General features: G+C 45.5%; 1 protein-coding gene across 1 annotated transcript in view; it reads right to left on the reverse strand.

The window, feature by feature from the left end:
• Nucleotides 1-19538, reverse strand: part of CFAP299 (cilia and flagella associated protein 299) — a 401426-nt gene that overhangs the window by 237045 nt on the left and 144843 nt on the right. Inside the window, exon 3 of the mRNA XM_054028791.1 lies at nt 15725-15815. Within this exon, the coding sequence (XP_053884766.1) occupies nt 15725-15815 (91 nt within the window). The remainder of the gene's footprint in view (nt 1-15724; nt 15816-19538) is intronic.

Below are 19538 nucleotides of genomic sequence, written 5' to 3' on the forward strand. Positions count from 1 at the left end.
TTCACAGGTTTTTCTGAGTCAGCTACAGTGGTTTCTTTGAATGGTTCTGAAGGAACAAGCTGTAACCAGTGCTTTTATACCAGCTTCAATAATACACATTTCAAAGCCAAAACAGCCCAGTCATGTAACTGTTTACACAGTCAACATTCAGTGGGAAAATTAGCATCAACAAGTTCTACTCTACCAAGCCTGAATCACATCTGATATCTTAATTACAGTTCTGAGGATTGTGAGGACAGAAAGGACAGATTTTATTTTTGATTTTCTAATCAGTAAAACTGGGGAAATCTGTAGCTTACTACTGTTTTCATGAAAACTGCAAAGACTCCATCTACCCACTCAGAACATCAAAGTTTACTGATGTTCAGATTGGTTGTCCTAAAGTCCGCAAGGTCACCTATTATAGTAAGAAATTATTCAAATACAACTATATTCCATTACCACATCTATCCAGGTACTTATCTAGCCAGGTGCCTCCTCACTGTAATATCAGTGAAAGATAAGATAAGTCAATTTACACAGTATCCCAAGATATGTACAGTAATTATGGGGCTTACTTTGACACATAAAAATAGGTCTGTGGGTATTACACAATTTTTATAGGCTTTCTAATACAACAGATGACGTGTGTTTTGAACAGTTTATCACCCTGACTCAACAAAAAATATGTTATGCATACCAGCATGTGGGTGAGGTCCAGCTACAGAAAATATACAGCTCTGTGAAGAAGTGAAGAACTTTCTGCCTTCAGAATGAGTTTGAGCATATAACTGAATGCTGGAATTTAAGTGATTTCTTATTCATGAAAGTAAGAGACACTTTAGCTGCACATTCAAAACAGGGACGAATTGCCACCTAGCACTCACTCCATTATTCTTTGAATCCACTTTCTACTGATCACTTCTTACTTTTCCTTCTAATCTTTTCTGGATCTCATTTTTTAATAGGGTTGGTAATTGAGGAAATGCATACAACACCTTTGTCATGACCACTTCATTTTTGTAAACACCATTCTCATAGACCAATTTGATATACAGATAACCTGTGCAAGCTAAGATTCATAGGGAGAAAGATACAGTTTGAGATTAACCTACTATAGTGCAGAGAGTTTTTGAAGTCACAGTCCAGGGCTGTTGTGGCAGTAAACACATTTTCTTTCCTGCTACTACTGAAAGAGCTTGTTTAATCTGCACTTGCTCCCCTGAGAAAAAGAAACTGATACTTTACATTATGAAGCATTTTTTGTTATTCTTTGCACATTTGATGACTCGGATAGGGATGAAGTTTGACACTGCAGTAGGGTAGGTCCACACCTGGGGCAGAATAATGCAACATCTTCTCTGGATGGGTTTGGGCAGATACAATTCTGGAAATAGCAGGGAAGCTTCAGTCAAGAAAATGCAAGTTAGAGCCTTTCTCTACGAGGATTACCTAAAATCAAGAATTGAAGCGCTGGGGCAACTATTGCTTGAGTTTGACAATACCGCCCCACACTGATACAGAGTGCTGTGGACATCTGGGCCATGCTCTAGACCATGACAACCTCAATTATAGCTCTTTTTGAATGTTATTCTTGTGGGGAAAGTATTGAGGCTACCATGACAGGACAGCTCTGATATGGAAGTTATCAGGACAAATCTGATATTGTTCAGAGCCTTCACATTTCCTTGGCTCCTTTCAGTTTGACGTTTGGCTCAGGTATGGTACAACACATGGATTAATCTCTGTAAAATGGACGGTTTCAGGCAAGAATAAAACAGCAGTAATCAGCAGGAATTTTCAGCAGTAGCAAAGGGTTGATAGCATTAATCAAAGCAAAAGAAACCATAACTAAAAGATTCCGCAAGCTGGTGTTCACTCAGCACCTAGTTATGGGATCCGCCCTTCCCACAGGCATTTTCCCACTTTTGCTTTCCACCAGCCCTTCTCAAAGCCCTGCCACTGAGGAAGTGACAGTAAAGCTAGAATTAACCTTTGTGTACTGAGGGGCAGGTAAAGGAGCCTGCACCATATCACAGTTTCTTTGGTAGGGAATCGCCTTCTAGCAATGTACATGGCCATTCTGATATGTTTACGTATGTCACAACACTTTAACACCACTGACCATCACTTGCAGACCCCCAGATGGAATGGGAGGTATTAGTCTTGAGTAGTTCTGCTCTCTTCTGCCTGCTTGGTTGCAAGGGGTGGTTTGGGGCAATTGCTCACTGGCTCAGAGAGATATGAAAGTTTCCACTTCGTCACCTCCTGGTCAAAATGCATGAGGCCACTAAGGACTTGTGTGAAGTGACCTGGGCTTCGTGACACTCAGCTGTGTGTTTCATTATCATGGAGCCAGGTCATGCAGTGACTGCGCTCCCCCAGTGCGTAGCTGTAGCTGGAGCAATTCCCATGGCCTGGACAGCCCCTGCATGAGGAAGAGAAGTGGACCTTAGACATATAGCATATGCTGAGAAGACGAGGCAGGGAACTCATTTATGTAAGTTTCTCATCCACTGAGCAGCTCCAGAAATCCTGGCATGTAACTGATATTTGGGAGAAGTTTTAGCCTTGCACAATGGGCAGTCATTTCTCTGGATACGTTGGTGTGCTCAGCAGACAGCTTACTTGGCCTTACAGACCCAGTATAACCCAACAGACCATGTCTAATGTCAGCTGTATACAGCCCGATTAATAATACCGGTGGAATGTGTAAGGTCAATAGTTACATAGCTTCATTAGGGGCTAATCAAGAATTTGATAGAAAAAAATGATAATGTCTTCTGTGTACATTTATGACCTCAGCCAACAGGTTTATGTTCTATACCAACGTTTCTGAGGAATGCTTAAACAAAAGTGTATTAAGAAAACATTATGGATCTGATTTAAAGCAACAAAATTCAGGCGATACAGCGTTAAGGCCGAAACAGCATATTTAATTTACTCTGTTATATGTAGTTACACACTGGATAGCTTGAATAGTATTCACAGTTCCAGCGACTCTCTATATATAACCAGAGGCCATTTTAGAGGTCCACCAATCATATAATTGCAGGGGGTATCTGAAACTGAGACCAGATGTCTCCATTTTGGTGGAACACTTTTTTTAGGGTCTGGATCACATTCTAGCTAACGTATTTAAGCATATCATCTCATTATCCAGAGCGGTAATACCAGGGGAATGCTTAAGGCCTATCTCATATTGCTGTGATGCTCTTGCTCTTCTCTCCATTCCATTGTTCTGTGTGTAGTGTATATGATAAACAGTCTACAGAGCAGATGAGCAGAGAATGAAACCAAGTCAGCACAGAGGAGGCAGGATGGGTCCTGCAATACTGGAAAGAACCTTTAGTGTTGTTATCACAAGGAGTGGGCAAATCCAGGGCTTGAAAAATCTACTTAAAATTTAAGGCTACTCACCAGGCCAAAATACACCAGTTCCCTGAACTACACCTCCTCCTGACTAGTCACCTGATGGTTGAGTTCCACCTTTTGCTTGGGCCAGGAGACCCCAGTCTCCCTCTACAAAAACAACAAGGAGTCTGGTGGCACCTTAAAGACTAACAGATTTATTAGGGCATAAGCTTTCGTGAGTAAAAACCTCACTTCTTCGGACCGAAGAAGTGAGGTTTTTACTCACGAAAGCTTATGCCCTAATAAATCTGTTAGTCTTTAAGGTGCCACCAGACTCCTTGTTGTTTTTGTAGATACAGACTAACACGGCTACAGTCTCCCTCTGGCTCTTGAATTAATGCTAAGCTCCACCCAACACTAAATCAATCAATGCTCTCCCCCAATGAATGAATATCAGGAACCTTCTCACATTAAACCAATTGATACTGTTGCCCACCTGGGGAAGTGAGGAAACAGATTGACAGAGCAAGACGGGTACCCAGAAATCACCTACTACAGGACAGGCCCAACAAGGACAATAACAGAACACCACTGGCCATCACATACAGCCCCCAGCTAAAACCTCTCCAGCGCATTATCCACGATCTATCCTGGAAAATGATCCCTCACTCTCACAGACCTTGGGAGGCAGGCTAGTCCTCGCTTACAGACAACCCCCCAACCTGAAGCAAATACTCACCAGCAACTACACACCACACCACAGAAACACCAACCCAGGAACCTATCCCTGTAGCAAACCTCGTTGCCTACTCTGTCCCCATATCTACTCTGGCAACAGCATCAGAGGACCCAACCACATCAGCCACACCATCAAGGGCTCATTCACCTGCACATCCACTAATGTTATATATGCCATCATGTGCCAGCAATGCCCCTTTGCCATGTACATTGGCCAAACCGGACAGTCCCTCCACAAAAGAATAAATGGACACAAATCGGACATCAGGAATGGTAACATACATAAGCCAGTAGGTGAACACTTCAATCTCCCTGGTCATTCTATTACAGATTTAAAAGTCACTATCATTGAACAAAAAAACTTCAGAAACAGACTTCAAAGAGAAACAGCAGAACTAAAATTCATTTGCAAATTCAACACCATTAATCTGGGCTTGAATAGGGACTGGGAGTGGCTGGCTCATTACAGAAGCAGCTTTTCCTCTCCTGGAATTGACACCTCCTCATCTATTATTGGGAGTGGACTACATCCACCCTGATTGAATTGGCCCTGTCAACACTGGTTCTCCACTTGCGAAGTAACTCCCTGCTCTCCATGTGTCAGTATATAATGCCTGCATCTGTAACTTTCACTCTATGCATCCGAAGAAGTGAGGTTTTTACTCACGAAAGCTTATGCCCAAATAAATCTGTTAGTCTTTAAGGTGCCACCAGACTCCTTGTTGTTTTTGTAGATACAGACTAGCACGGCTACCCCCTGATACTTGACCCCCTACACAGACTACAAAGAGTTCTCTGCTGTAGCAGGATCCCTCTTGTGACTCCCTTTGCCCTCAAAAGTCTGGCTAGGGTAGTAAGGGGATAAGATTTCCCTCCTCCTAGACTAGAGTCTAGGCCTCCAAAAAACGAGGAATAAGGAGGCCACAGATAGTCTGAGGATCAGTCGTGGTGGATCCCATGTCTCCCACCCTAACAGAGGACTCTTGTATTGGGGAGAGGGAGCCTCCCCACTGCGACCAGCCTCCCAAGCAGAGAGCAATGTCCAGGAAGAAAGCTCCTGCCACCCCAGCAGAAGATTATGTGGGAGGGAGGCATGCAATCTTTCCACCCCCACCTTGACAAAATCCTCTGCTTGGCTAGGGCAACTGGGGTCCCCACAGTAACCACTGTTCCAAGGGGTGGGAGTGGCAGCTTCTCACATAAATGGTCAGCCCTTCCCTCATCAGTTGTCTCATATGGGACAATTACCAGATCCCATCTTTTTCCTAACATGAGCAGCCATCCTTCATACCTACCCATAATTAACAGTGCTGGAGTTGTCTTTCTGCAGACTTAGGCTATGTTTTCACTGCAAAAAAAAAAAGGGGGTGTATATGGATACAACCCTATAACTCCCACTTGGGGTTCACTACAATTAGCCACCTCATGGTAAAACTAGAGCTAGGTATTTCTAATTAGCTAACTCAGTATAAACACACGCAGCCTTTTGCAGTGAAGACTTGGCTTTAGGAAGAATCAGTAAATCACTCACATTCAGGTCATGTCTGGAAGGTTTCTTCACAATCATAATTGCTCAAATTTGTTTTCTTTAGATAAAAGTTTAGATTCCATAGAAGGCAATGGCATGTTCCCAGGAAAGCTTCCTATTCGCTCTGGGGAAGTGGACTTTCCAAACTCTCGGCAAACTGGTTTGGATCAAACATAAGGATCAAACCTTCCTGCAGGTTTGGAAACATTTTGGTAATGTTTTGCAGCTCAGTGAAGAATTGTGCACCCCTGCACTAATTGTTTTAATAGAAACATAAGGCCAGATACTTCTGCCAATGAAAACTGGCATTGCGTTGTAGACATCAGTGCAACAGACATCCATGGAGCTATGCCCATTCAGCCACAGTAATGGCAAATAGTAATTGCCAGACTGGTTCAAATCATTTGTTTATTAAGTGAAACAGCCAATACCAAAAACTTCAGAGAAAGACAAAAAAAAATCTCCATAATTTATCGAGTCAATTATTCAGTGCTATACACATGGGAAAACTCTTCCCTGATCATCCTCACATGAGTCAGCTTACACACATAAGATTCAACACTATTAGCAAGTATAATTACAATGTTATGTTCAGTCAGGAATTTATTCAGTCCTTTTCAAACCCAGTTATGGTTTAAGTCTATACCCTTCTCTGGTAATTAATTCTCGAGAGCCGTCTATATTTATTTCCAGCTTTAAATTTACTAGGCCTGTCATTAATTTTGTCTAGTGACCCTCTTCCTTGTATTATAGGTTAGATTTGAACAAAGACTTTAACATGAGCTTGTAAAACTCCCGCTTTATTACTGTTTTTATAAAAAGAAGATTCCAAGATGGGCACTTATCCTGTAACTTCTGAAGCACATTTTTAAGGTAGCTGTTTCTTTCAGTAGGCAAAAAGATATTGGGGCCACTGGTCTGCTGGATGATCTCAGGCAAGTCATGCCACTCTGTACCTCAGTTTCCCCATCTGTAAAATGGGGATGATGATATTGACCTCCTTTGTAAAGAACTTTGATGAAAAGAGCACTACAGATGAAAAGAGGTAGGAACTATTATTAACTACTGAATTCCTTTTATAATATTCAATGCCTCAAATAAATCTCTTAATTCTTTTCTTTTTCACACTAAATCAACCTATTTTTTCCAATCTTTCATCATATGTAAATTGAGCCGCACACCTAACCATTTTTGTTGCCTTTTCCTGGACCTTTTCTGCTAGGAAATCCTTAAATACCACAAGAAACACTTTTCCCATGGTACTTCTCAACCAGCTGAAACCACAAGGTGTTTGAAGCCTCAGGAGAAAGCTTGCTCACATAGGTTTTAGAACCACATTTTCAGCAACATTTCCTCTGCAAATTCTAGTGGCTAATTAGCTAGCCATAAAAAAAGCAGATATGGATCCCAGAACTGCATAGGAGAAAAATATAGATACGCTTTTACTTTAATTATGAGAGGTGGAGGGGAAAAAAGAATATACTGTATATATTTACCGTTTGTCTGATCAGCTTCAAAAGCAACCAGAGTCAGGGAAGAAGATCAAAATCACTGCAACCTCTCATAAAGCCAATGTTATTTTTGCAGAATTGTTTTAACACAAGGAGAGGGAATCTAGTGTCACTGTGAGCACAGAATCAAATAACTCTCAATGTCCCACATAGGAGGGATGAAAAAGCATAATTTCAGTCCATATGCAGCAGCAAAACCAGTGTAGTCTTTATTGTCTCATCAGTCCAGTTGTGCCACAAAGAGTTAAGTGATGTGAACTCATTACAAGCAGATCTTACTCTCCTACATAACAAAGCTAGCAAACATGAATCAAGCCAAGTATGAAGGATCTTCTTCTCCTCAACTAGATTCATATAGAATAGTATGCATCAGTATTCTGGTCTAACAGATATTGCTACATGATGACTATTGATAACTCATTACTTTGCAGTACTAACTCTGAAAACAGGCCTACACAAATTGTGAGAAAAACTGATAGTGTGACAAATCCAGTCCTGCTGTTACTCAGTTTGGTCCAATTTGCTGTAGCACAGTGGATCCCAAACTTTATTTGTTTATACACCGTCTTCTTAAAAAACTGTTGTGAGGTAAACGCTCATATACCATAGTCTGAGGATCCTTGCTTCGGTGAAAATCTCCAACAGCCTGTAAACTGCACTAAGACCCACAAGGTTTAGAGAATCTAGACAAGTTTCCAAATTTGGGGGGGAGGGGTGTCTCTCCTGTTACCAAAACTTTGTCAATTCCTACTTACCTCTCTGCTGAACAATATTTTATTAGTGCATTTGTTTGCATTTTTATGGATAAGGCTAGAGAGAGTGGAGGAAAAGAAAAAGAGGAGATTAAAGGAAATATATAGGTATCTTCTCTAACTTTTTTTTCTCTTTGACAAAGGGAAAGATATGAGAATGAGGGCCAGCAAAAAAATATAGGGCTAGAATAGAATTTAGAGACAGAAAAGTCCTATTCAATTTTCCAATCTGTCATCTGACATTACAGGATTGTTCCCCTGACAGTATTCCAGAGTGCTCTATCTCATCTAAGTCTAGTGAAAAGGATTCCACCAGTTCCCACAGTCTAACTAAATTACGGTTAGGAAATCTTTTGTGATATCTAGCATAAATTTCCCTTGCTCAGTTTCGTTCCATTATTTCTCATCATTCCTCCCGGAAACATTCTAATCAAGTCTTACATGCCTCTTTAGCTCAACCATTAATCTCAGATGTGTAATTTTATCAAGAGTTTTTGGAAAATCAAAATATATTATCATTTCCCTGATTGGCGAAGGCAATCGAATTGTCAAAGAATTCTAATGGGTAAGTTAAGCATGACCTAAGTTAAGCCCCAGTTCTGCAAACTTGTGCATTTTACATGAGTCAATGAGACTATTTATTTATTTTGATTTAAAAATATAAAAAGATGCCTATCCAAGGCTCTAAGCATCTTAACATCATTAATAATACAATAAAATCCCAGCAGTATTAGAGAAATAATTTCACGGGAACTCAGCCAGCCAGCCACCTACAAAAACTCCTTTCTACTTCTTCAATGTTATGGGAAGCATACCCTCAGCCTTCTCCAAAATTCCTATCAAACAGATGTCTTTTGCAGCACGCCTGGAAGGTCACCAAATTCAATTTTTCTGGACCAAAGGGGGAGTCATATTCCAGAGTCCTGGAGCCCCTACAGAAAATGCTCTGCCAGTCACCTTCTCTCTTTTATGAGCGAGACCCGGTTTGGGCACTTCATCGGACTACAACTGTGGCAGTACGGCCCGGGTTGAGAGGCAATCCTTCGGGTACGCTGGTCCCATGTCATATAGGGCTTTATAGGTCATAACCAACACTAAATTCTCTTGGAGGCCAGTGGGCAGTAGATTCCACAGCATTGGTGTAATGTCATCATAGAGTGATGCCCCGCTCAATAAGGGAGCCACAGCATTCACATGTCTGTAATGTTATGTGTGTGCTTAAGCAGCCACAATATTGGTGCCTAAATCCTTAACAAATATCCAAAATCAAAATGTACTTCTCTAGGTGTTCTCCTATTACATCCGTTTGTATGGTTTCCAAGATTCGCTCCACCAATACCTGTCTGTAGATGTACCTGTCTGTAGATTCCTGGTTTGTCTTTTCATGCATTTTGTCAAAAACAGACCTACGGTATCATTTGTCACTTTCCAGTCCTCAGGGAACCTCTCCCAAACAGAACTTTTAAAATGCATTACTCGAGGAAAAAAATAGTTTTGCTATAAATTACGCTAATAGATGTTTTAATGGAAAATGCAATATGTGCTACAAGGTAAAGATGGTAGCTTTAAATGTAATCTTTCAAAAAGACGGTTACTCACCGTTGTAACTGTTGTTCTTCGAGATGTGTTGCTCATATCCATTCCATTAGGTGTGTGCGCGCCGCGTGCACGATCGTCGGAAGATTTTCTACCCTAGCAACACCGGCGGGTCGGCTGTGGAGCCCCCTAGAGCGGCGCCTTCATGGCGCTGAATATATACCCCAGCCGACCCGGCGCCCCCTCAGTTCCTTCTTGCCGGCTACTCCGACAGTGGGGACGGGGGGCGGGTTTGGAATGGATATGAGCAACACATCTCGAAGAACAACAGTTACAACGGTGAGTAACCGTCTTTTCTTCTTCGAGTGCTTGCTCATATCCATTCCATTAGGTGACTCCCAAGCCCAACTTAGGTGGTGGGGTCGGAGTGAGACATTGCTGTGTGCAAAACCGCTGATCCGAATGCAGCATCGTCCCTGGACTGCTGCACTAGTGCATAGTGAGCTGTAAACGTGTGGACTGATGACCAAACCGCCGCTCTACAAATGTCCTGGATCGGAACATGTGCCAGGAAAGCAGTCGAGGAAGCTTGGGCCCTCGTGGAGTGAGCGGTGAGGTGCGGTGCAGAGACACCTGCCAGGTCATAGCAAGTCCGGATGCAAGACGTAATCCAGGAGGATAGGCGTTGTGAGGAGACCGGTGAGCCTTTCATTCGGTCGGCCACTGCAACGAAGAGTTGCGTCGTCTTTCTAAAGTGCTTTGTGCGGTCAATATAGAAGGCCAGGGCCCTGCGTACGTCCAGGGAATGCAAACGTTGATCCTGGCGAGTAGCATGTGGTTTAGGGTGAAAAAACGGAAGAAATATGTCCTGGTTGATATGAAATGGAGAAACCACCTTAGGGAGAAAGGCAGGATGTGGACGAAGCTGCACTTTATCCTTATGGAAAACTGTATAAGGGGGCTCGGATGTAAGCGCCCTGAGTTCAGAAATGCGCCTTGCTGAGGTGATGGCTACGAGGAAGGCTGTCTTCCAGGATAGGTACAAAAGTGAACAGGTGGCTAGTGGTTCGAATGGAGGACCTGTGAGTTTGGAGAGAACCAGATTGAGGTCCCACGTCGGGACGGAATGACGCTGTTGTGGGTACGTCCGGTCTAAGCCCTTGAGGAATCTAACGACCATCGGGTTAGAGAATACCGAGGACGTGAGTTCCCCTGGGTGAAAGGCTGATATAGCGGCCAGGTGAACTCTAATTGAAGATATCGCCAACCCTTGCTGTTTTAGGGAGAGGAGATATTCCAATATGAGAGGAATAGGTGCCTGTAACGGGGACGTGGCTCGTTGTTCGCACCAACAGGAGAACCGCTTCCACTTGGCCAAATACGTGGCTCGTGTTGAGGGCTTCCTACTGCTCAGCAGAATCTGTCGGACAGAGTGCGAGCATTGCCGCTCTGCCTGGGTGAACCATGGAGCAGCCACGCTGTGAGGTGGAGTGATTGCAGGTCGGGGTGACGCAGCCGGCCGTGGTCCTGAGAGATGAGATCCGGACATAATGGAAGCGGGATCGGTGTCTGAACCGAGAGTTCCAACAGTGTGGTGTACCAATGTTGTCTCGGCCACGCTGGAGCGATCAGAATTACGTGTGCCTGGTCTCTGCGCAATTTGAGCAGTACCTTGTGGACCAGAGGAAACGGAGGGAAGGCATAAAACAGGTGGTCTTTCCAGGGAAGGAGAAATGCATCCGAGAGGGAGCCCGGAGCTCGACCTTGTAGGGAGCAGAACACGTGGCACTTCCTGTTGTCTCGCGATGCAAACAGGTCTATCTGGGGAAACCCCCACTTCTGGAAGATGGAATGTATGATGTCCGGACGGATAGACCACTCGTGCGTCTGGAAGGACCTGCTGAGTCGGTCCGCTAGAGTGTTCTGGACTCCAGGGAGGAACGATGCTGTGAGATGGATTGAGTGGGCGATGCAGAAGTCCCACAGGCGAATGGCCTCTTGGCATAGAACTGACGAACGTGCTCCTCCTTGCTTGTTGATGTAAAACATGGCCGTGGTGTTGTCGATGAGAACTAACACACAACGGCCACGTAGTTGATTGAGAAATGCCTGGCACGCCAGGCGCACCGCCATCAGCTCCCGAACATTGATGTGCAGGGCTAACTGGGGTGCAGTCCACAGGCCCTGGGTATGGTGTTCGTTGAGATGGGCGCCCCAACCCAGAGATGAAGCGTCTGTGACCAGATGCAGAGAGGGTTGTGGGGTGTGAAAAGGGATCCCCTCGCAGACCACATTGTGATCTAGCCACCAGGTGAGGGAGGTCAGGACCGAGTTCGGGACCGTGACCACCATGTTCAGGCTGTCCCGATGTGGACGGTATATTGATGACACCCAGGTCTGGAGTGGGCGAAGCCGAAGTCTGGCATGCCTGGTTACGTACGTGCAGGAAGCCATGTGACCCAGCAGGGTAAGGCACGACCTCACCGTGGTAGTTGGGAAGGCCTGTAGCCCTTGAATGAGGCTCGTGATGGTGCCAAAGCGGTTGTCTGGCAGGATGGCTTGTGCACGTCTGGAGTCTAGAACTGCGCCGATGAAATCTATTCTCTGGGTAGGTTCTAGAGTGGATTTGTCCTTGTTGAGTAGGATGCCCAACTCGTTGAATGTGTGCACTATTCTGTGGACGTGAGCTTGAACTTGCTCTTTGGTGCGACCGCGTACCAGCCAGTCGTCTAGGTACGGGAACACCTGTATCTCCTGCCGACGAAGGTACGCTGCCACGACAGCCATACATTTCGTGAACACTCTTGGGGCCGAGGATAGGCCGAAAGGAAGGACTGCAAATTGGTAGTGCACCGTGTTTACCACGAATCGCAGGAAGCGTCTGTGAGGTGGGTAAATTGAGATGTGAAAGTATGCGTCTTTCATGTCGAGGGCGGCGAACCAGTCTCCAGGATCGAGGGAAGGGATAATGGCCCCCAAAGAGACCATGCGGAACTTCAACTTTACTACGAATTTGTTGAGTCCGCGCAAGTCCAAGATGGGCCGCAGACCTCCTTTGGACTTGGGGATCAGGAAGTAACGGGAATAAAATCCCCTGCCCCTTAACTCTGTCGGAACCTCCTCTATGGCCCCCATGGCCAGGAGCGTAGAAACCTCCTGTATAAGAAGATGCTCGTGAGAAGGGTCCCTGAAGAGGGACGGGGAAGGGGGGTGGGAGGGGGGGATAGAAGAAAACTGGATAGCGTATCCCTTCTCCACCGTGCGGAGGACCCAGCGGTCCGAAGTTATAAGGGACCAAGCACGGTGGAAGTGGGAGAGGCGATCCCGGAAGGAGGGGGCTGGATCCTGGGGGATGACTGGGGCGCCGTCCTCGACCGCACCTTCAAAAGTTCTGCCTGGGGCCTGAAGGTGGTCTAGGTGGCCCTTGGTTTTGGCCGGGTTGAGGGCCGGTCCACCTTCTTCTACCACCTCGCCCTCGCCTCCGGGTCGAGTCCTGTCTCTGACGAGGCGGGGGGGGGGGGGTAGAAGCGCTGAGGCTGCGGCCTAAATGGTCTGCGCTGAGGGCCCACAACATGCATCCCCAGGGAGCGCATGATTGTTCTCGAGTCCTTGAGGCTCTGCAGGCGAGAGTCCGTCTTGTCCGAGAACAATCCATGTCCCTCAAAGGGCAGATCCTGTAGGGTTTGCTGCAGCTCCGGGGGCAACCCCGAAACCTGAAGCCAGGATATCCTCCGCATAGCGATACCCGAAGCCATGGTCCTCGCAGCCGAGTCCGCTATGTCCAAGGAGGCTTGCAAGGAGGTCCGAGCCACCTTCTTACCCTCCTCTACCATGGCTCCAAACTCCTCCCTGGACTCTTGGGGAATCAACTCCTTAAACTTCCCCATAGAGTTCCAGGAGTTGAAGTTGTAGCGGCTCAGGAGCGCCTGCTGGTTCGCCGCTCTAAGTTGCAGCCCTCCGGCTGAGTAAACCTTACGGCCAAACAAATCGAGCCGCTTAGCCTCCTTTGATTTAGGCGCTGCAGCCTGCTGACCGTGGCGCTCTCTTGCGTTCACTGATGCCACCACCAGTGAACACGGTTGGGGGTGGGTGTACAAGTACCCATAGTCCTTAGACGGGACAAAGTATTTCCTTTCCACCCCTCTCGCTGTGGGTGGGATAGAGGCAGGAGTTTGCCATATCGTATCCGCATTGGTTTGTATCGTGCGGATCAGGGGTAACGCCACCCTCGATGGGGCATCCGCTCCGAGGATGTTAACGATAGGGTCCTGCACTTCCACTATCTCCTCCGCCTGCAGGTCCATATTACGGGCCATCCTACGCAGGAGATCCTGGTGAGCCCGAAGATCTATCGGAGGGGGACCTGTACATGACGTGCCCGCCACTGCCTCATCCGGAGAGGAAGAGGAAGATGCCTCCGGTGGTACTGGATCCAATGAAGGGTCCTGATCCCCCTGCTCCTGGGCCGGAGCATCACCTGTACTTGGATCTATGGTGTCGGGTGGCGTGGACACGGAAGCCTCCATGCCCCCTGGCGGAGGCCGAGAGATGGTGGATTCCGGGACCCTTCTAACTGAGTGACCCGAGCGAGAGGTCGATGGTATTGGAGCCCCTTCCTCCTGGTGGTACGCCCACGGGGTCCAAAACGACCAGTGAGATGGGCCATGAGAGTGGTCCTCTGCCATCTCCTGCCAATGGCCCAAGTTCCGTTCCTCGGCTTGCCCTTGAGGGGGGTATGCCGATCTCGACAGGTCCTCCGAGGAGCGAGACACCGATCTTGATGGCCATGGCGGTGCCGAGAGAGACGAGACGATTCCCGTGGGCTGCGGTGCCGCACGGTGCCGGTCCGGAGATGATCTATCTCTGCGCGGTGCCGGCGAACGGTGCCTGGACCGCGATCGGTGCCGATGATCTCGTCGGTGTCGGGAGCCGGATCTGGACCTCGACGAGGACCTGGAGTATGCCCGGTGCCGGGAGCGGCCTCTCGACGTCGAGCGTCGACCGTAGCGGTGCCGAGAACTACGTCTCGACGTTGATCGGTGCCGACGATCATAGCGGTGCCGAGACGTAGAGCGGTGCCGCGACGAAGATCTTGGCCGCGAGTACGACCGGTGCCGAGGTGATATTCGGTGCCGGGACTGCGAGCGGCATGGGGACCTGCTTCGGGACCTGGACCGGTGCCGAGGTTCCAGCCCTTGCGATGGAGGGCGCATCAGGGCAGGTTTCCCCCTGACTGGACCGGGCGAGTCAACGGTGCCGTCGGTGCCAGTGGTTGAGGCGGTGCCGGCTCTGTGAGAGCTATCAAGTCTCTCGCCGCCACGAAGGTCTCCGGAGTCGATGGGAGTTGTATTATCTCCGGTCTCGGTGGAGACGCTATCTGCACCGGACTCAACGGCCTCGGTGCCGGAGTCGACAGTGCTGGAGGCACCTGTTTCCGGTGCTCCACCGGCGGATTCGGCTCTACCCCCGGCACTGGGGGAGCCGGCACCTTCAGCACGGAGGTCCCCGTCTTATGGGCTTTTTTATGCCCCGGGGATAATGACCGGCGTCGAGGTACTTGCTGCGGTGCCGACGAGGTCCGGTGCCGGGGAGGCTTGTCCGACACCACCCGCGCGGTCGGCATTGCCGGTGCTGCTGGGGCACTGCGCACCGAGGCGCTAGGTGCCGTGGCTTGGCTCGTAGAGGGAGTGTCTGGACTAAGTGCCGCCTCCATCAGGAGTTGCCGGAGCCGAAAGTCCCGCTCTTTCTTGGTCCTTGGTCTGAAGGCCTTACAGATCTTGCACTTATCTGTTTGGTGGGACTCTCCCAGGCACTTCAGACAGGAGTCGTGCGGGTCGCTCGTGGGCATAGGCTTAGCGCAGGAGGCGCACTGCTTGAAGCCGGGAGCTTTGGGCATGAGCCCGGGCCCGCGGCCGGGGGAGAAAGGGGGAGACGACCCCCTTAGTCCCCTGGACTACTATAACAACTATAACAACTTTAAAACTATTTAACTATTTAACTACAAACACTAGAACTATAACTATAACTACAACTGCGAATAACTAACAAAGCTAGGGAGAGTGGAGGACAGCTATGCCGCGCTCCACAGTTCCAACGACCGTCAGGGGCGGTAAGAAGGAACTGAGGGGGCGCCGGGTCGGCTGGGGTATATATTCAGCGCCATGAAGGCGCCGCTCTAGGGGGCTCCACAGCCGACCCGCCGGTGTTGCTAGGGTAGAAAATCTTCCGACGATCGTGCACGCGGCGCGCACACACCTAATGGAATGGATATGAGCAAGCACTCGAAGAAGAACTATTTATTATTATAGGATCTCAAATGTACTCACAGCCATTTTCCCACTGCGGTTGGCTTCCTCCCTTTCTGCCAATGCCTTCAGAAAATTATCCTTCAGTTCTTTTCCTGCACTTGATAACGTTCTAGAAAAACAAGAGAATGTGTATTAATTATTATTATTACAGTAGTAATCAGTAGTCAGAACCCCATTCTGCTTGGTGCTGTCCAGATATATATTAAAGTAGCAGTCCTGTTGTATTAATATTTATGGAATAAATGGGCCCAGAGAGTCAAAGGTGTTTACATGACCCTGTCATTGTATAACACTAAACCACCAAACAGGGTTCAGGTTTTTGAATACAGAGACCTCAGCCTGCTTAGTCCCATGGCAAAAACACCATTAAAATATTTAAAAACTTTTCTTAATGGTACAGAAAAGAAGGGAAAACAGTTAAAGTATCCAAAACATAAAGTATTAAGTAAGGCTTTCATTTTAACAATATCCCTTATTCCCTTTTGCTTTAGCCGCAGGGAGTTTTTATAAGAAAAAAGACAACAGACAGTGCCCCAAAGAGCTTATTTTTTTGATTAAACCATTCTGAGCACCTTATATACCTTACACAATAATTGTACATGTCATACCAATTTAAAAAATAATAATTTTTCATTAGCCAAGATATGCTGAGTAGAAAACCTTGGTTTATGATGCTTTCATTTGTGTGATTCCTAGTAAATCAGGATTAATGAAAACAAGTATGTTACACCTAGGCAAGGTGTGGCTAATGCCATACTTACATAAGCATATCAACTTTTGTTAGCCTGTAGGTATAAATTTTCTCTACACTTGACCTTTCAGTCAGCAACCTATCACACAGGGTACTGATCTGGTGCTCACTGAAGTCACTGGAAAGGCATTGGATTAGGATTGTAGGGCACAGAAACATGTTATTTTATAAAGTGAAGGGAAGAACACCATTAGCACATTTTATTCAGGTTCTTGATACTTCTACTGGTTTTTCTACTTCTGTGCTATCAGGAGCAGAAGCAGCTGGACATATGAACTTGGTTGACCATAATCATGCATTATGCCCATTCTGAATCTTGAAACGCTAACAGGAACAATGTCTCTTTTTGCTCCATAAAAAAAATGAAAGAAATGGTGCAGAAATGCTACTAAATCCTAAAAATTACTTATTGGCCTTTTGAGTCTTGAAGAGGTACCCCAGAAATTAGACAATAATTAGGAACGAGAGCCTGACACCAGATAAATAGAAACCCACACTGAACCTTTGACAAAACCTTCAACAAACAATTGCTGTTTTTAAACAGGTTATACAAATTTTATGGGCCTGATCCAAAACCCCATGAAATCAATGGGATTTCTTCCACTGACTTACATTTGCTTTGGATGAGGCCTGATAGGAGAGAAGAACATGTCTGAATCATAACAGACTCTTAGGTCCATGCTCCCACACCCAACTAATGTAGGAACTAAAGAGATTTGTTCCCCTTTTCAACATTAAAACCGGTGATTGCTCATTGGAGTCTTCTCTGATAGGGTTGCCAAAGGTCAAACAGTGCCCCCTAGTTCAGTATAATTCTGTAAACAAGACCATATAACTTTCTCCCACTGAAAATACTATCAATATGAATGTTTTAATAAAAGCAACTATATCTCTCCGTCTCAAGTAGGTAGTGTACCATGTCAGGAAGGACCTCGTGTGTCAACTGCCTATTCCACAATGTTTCAAATAGAACAGTGTAATGAAAACTCCAGGAGGAAAAATAAATGGGGCATCGAAACGTCCTTGTCCTGTCTAGTTATTATTTCTAGCTTCCCAGACACTTCTATAGAATCCATGAGAAAAACAAAGTTATCAACAGTAGATCAACATTTTAGATTTCAAATCATTTGAACCACTTTTCCAACAATTAAACCTTCAAAGCTTTTTATAACTATTTCTAAGTATGATATTATCTCTACACCAGAACACATTAGCATATAGCAAGCCATATCTATGTCTGAAATCAAATAGCAGGAAAACAGGCAGATTAAAAGGACAAATTATCATGATCCCTCTATACCCAACTCACGGAACATTTAAAGAAATAGGAGGCAGAATACCAAGGTACTTCCAAAATGCACACATCCCCACTATCTTCCCACCATTATGAACATAAATCCAATAGACAGTTATTACATCACCCTTTTAAACACCCAGAATCATTAATATAATTATCTCAAACAGGCCCACCTCTGATGTGGTCAAACAGCAATTTCACATACATTTTCTAGGACTGCCCATATTTTCAAATATGTGGGTCACAATGTGATGAAAACCTAGCCTATTCTATAGGAGAAACATATTCCCATCTACACAATTGAAAAAAAAAGAAGATGACATTTATTCAGAATTTTAACAAGATCAGCAAACACTACCACACTATTATAGAATCAGAAAAATGTAGGGCTGGAAGAGACCTCAAGAGATCACCTAGTTTGTCCCCCTATGCTGAAGCAGGACCAAGTATACATAGACCATCCTTCAGAGGTGTTTGTTGCATCCGAAGAAGTGAGGTTTTTACTCACGAAAGCTTATGCCCAAATAAATCTGTTAGTCTTTAAGGTGCCACCAGACTCTTTGTTGTTTTTGTAGATACAGACTAACACGGCTACCCCCTGATACTTGTCTATCCTGTTTATAGAAACCTCTAATGATGGAGATTCCACAAACTCCCTTGGCAACCTATACGTGTACCTTATTGTTAGAAAACTTTCCATAATATTTAAGCTAAATCTTCTTTGCTGCAGATTAAGCACATTACTTCTTGTCCTACCTTCAGTGAACATAGAGAACAATTGATCACTGTTCTCTTTATGACAGTCCTTAACATATTTGGAGACTTATCAGCTCCCCATCACCTCAGTCTTCTCTTCTCAAGACTAAACATATTCAGGGTTTTTTTTAATCTTTCCTTACAGGTCAGAATTCTAAACCTTTTTTCATTTTTGTTGCTTGCCTCTGGACTATGTCCAATTTGTCTAGATCTTAAAAATATGGCATCAAGAACTGGACACAATACACCAGCTGAGGTCTCACCAGTGCCAAGTAGAATGGAATTTATATCTCTCATATCTTATGTATGACACTCCTGTTAATACACCCCAGAATGACATTAGCCTTTTTTTTTTTGCGCAACTGCACTATATTGTTGGCTCATATTTGTGATCCACTATAACTCCCAGATCCTTTTCAGCAGTACTACCACCCAGCCTATTATTCCCCCATTGCATTTGATGTTTCTTTCCTAAGTGTCGTACTTTGCACTTGTCTTTATTGAATTTCATCCTGTTGATTTCAGACCAATTCTTCAATTTCTCAAGGTAATTTTGAATTCTAATCCTGTCCTCCAAAGTGCTGGCAATCCCTCCCAGCTTGTTGTCAACTACAAATTTTATAAACACCCTCTTCACTCCATTATCCAAGTCATTAATGAAAATATTGAATAGTACCAGACCCAGGACTGGCCCCTGAGGGTCCCCACTAGGTATGTCCTCACGGTTTAATAGCAAATAATTGATAACTACTCTTTGAGAATGGTTTTTCAACCAGTTGTGCAGGCACCATATAGTAATTTCATCTAGATCACATTTCCCTAGTTTGCTTATGAGAATGTCATGTTGGACTGTGTCAAAAGGTTTACTAAAAATAAAAAGTCTACATAAATAAAAGTTTGCCCCTATCTACTACAGAAACCCTGTCAAAAGAGGAAATTAGGTTTGCTTGGCAAGACTTGTTCCTGACAAATCCATGTTGGCTATTACTTATCACTGTTATACTCTAGGTGCTTACAAATTGATTGTT

Source organism: Malaclemys terrapin, chromosome 5, assembly GCF_027887155.1.
Source record: "Malaclemys terrapin pileata isolate rMalTer1 chromosome 5, rMalTer1.hap1, whole genome shotgun sequence".
NCBI classification, from domain to species: Eukaryota; Metazoa; Chordata; order Testudines; family Emydidae; genus Malaclemys; species Malaclemys terrapin.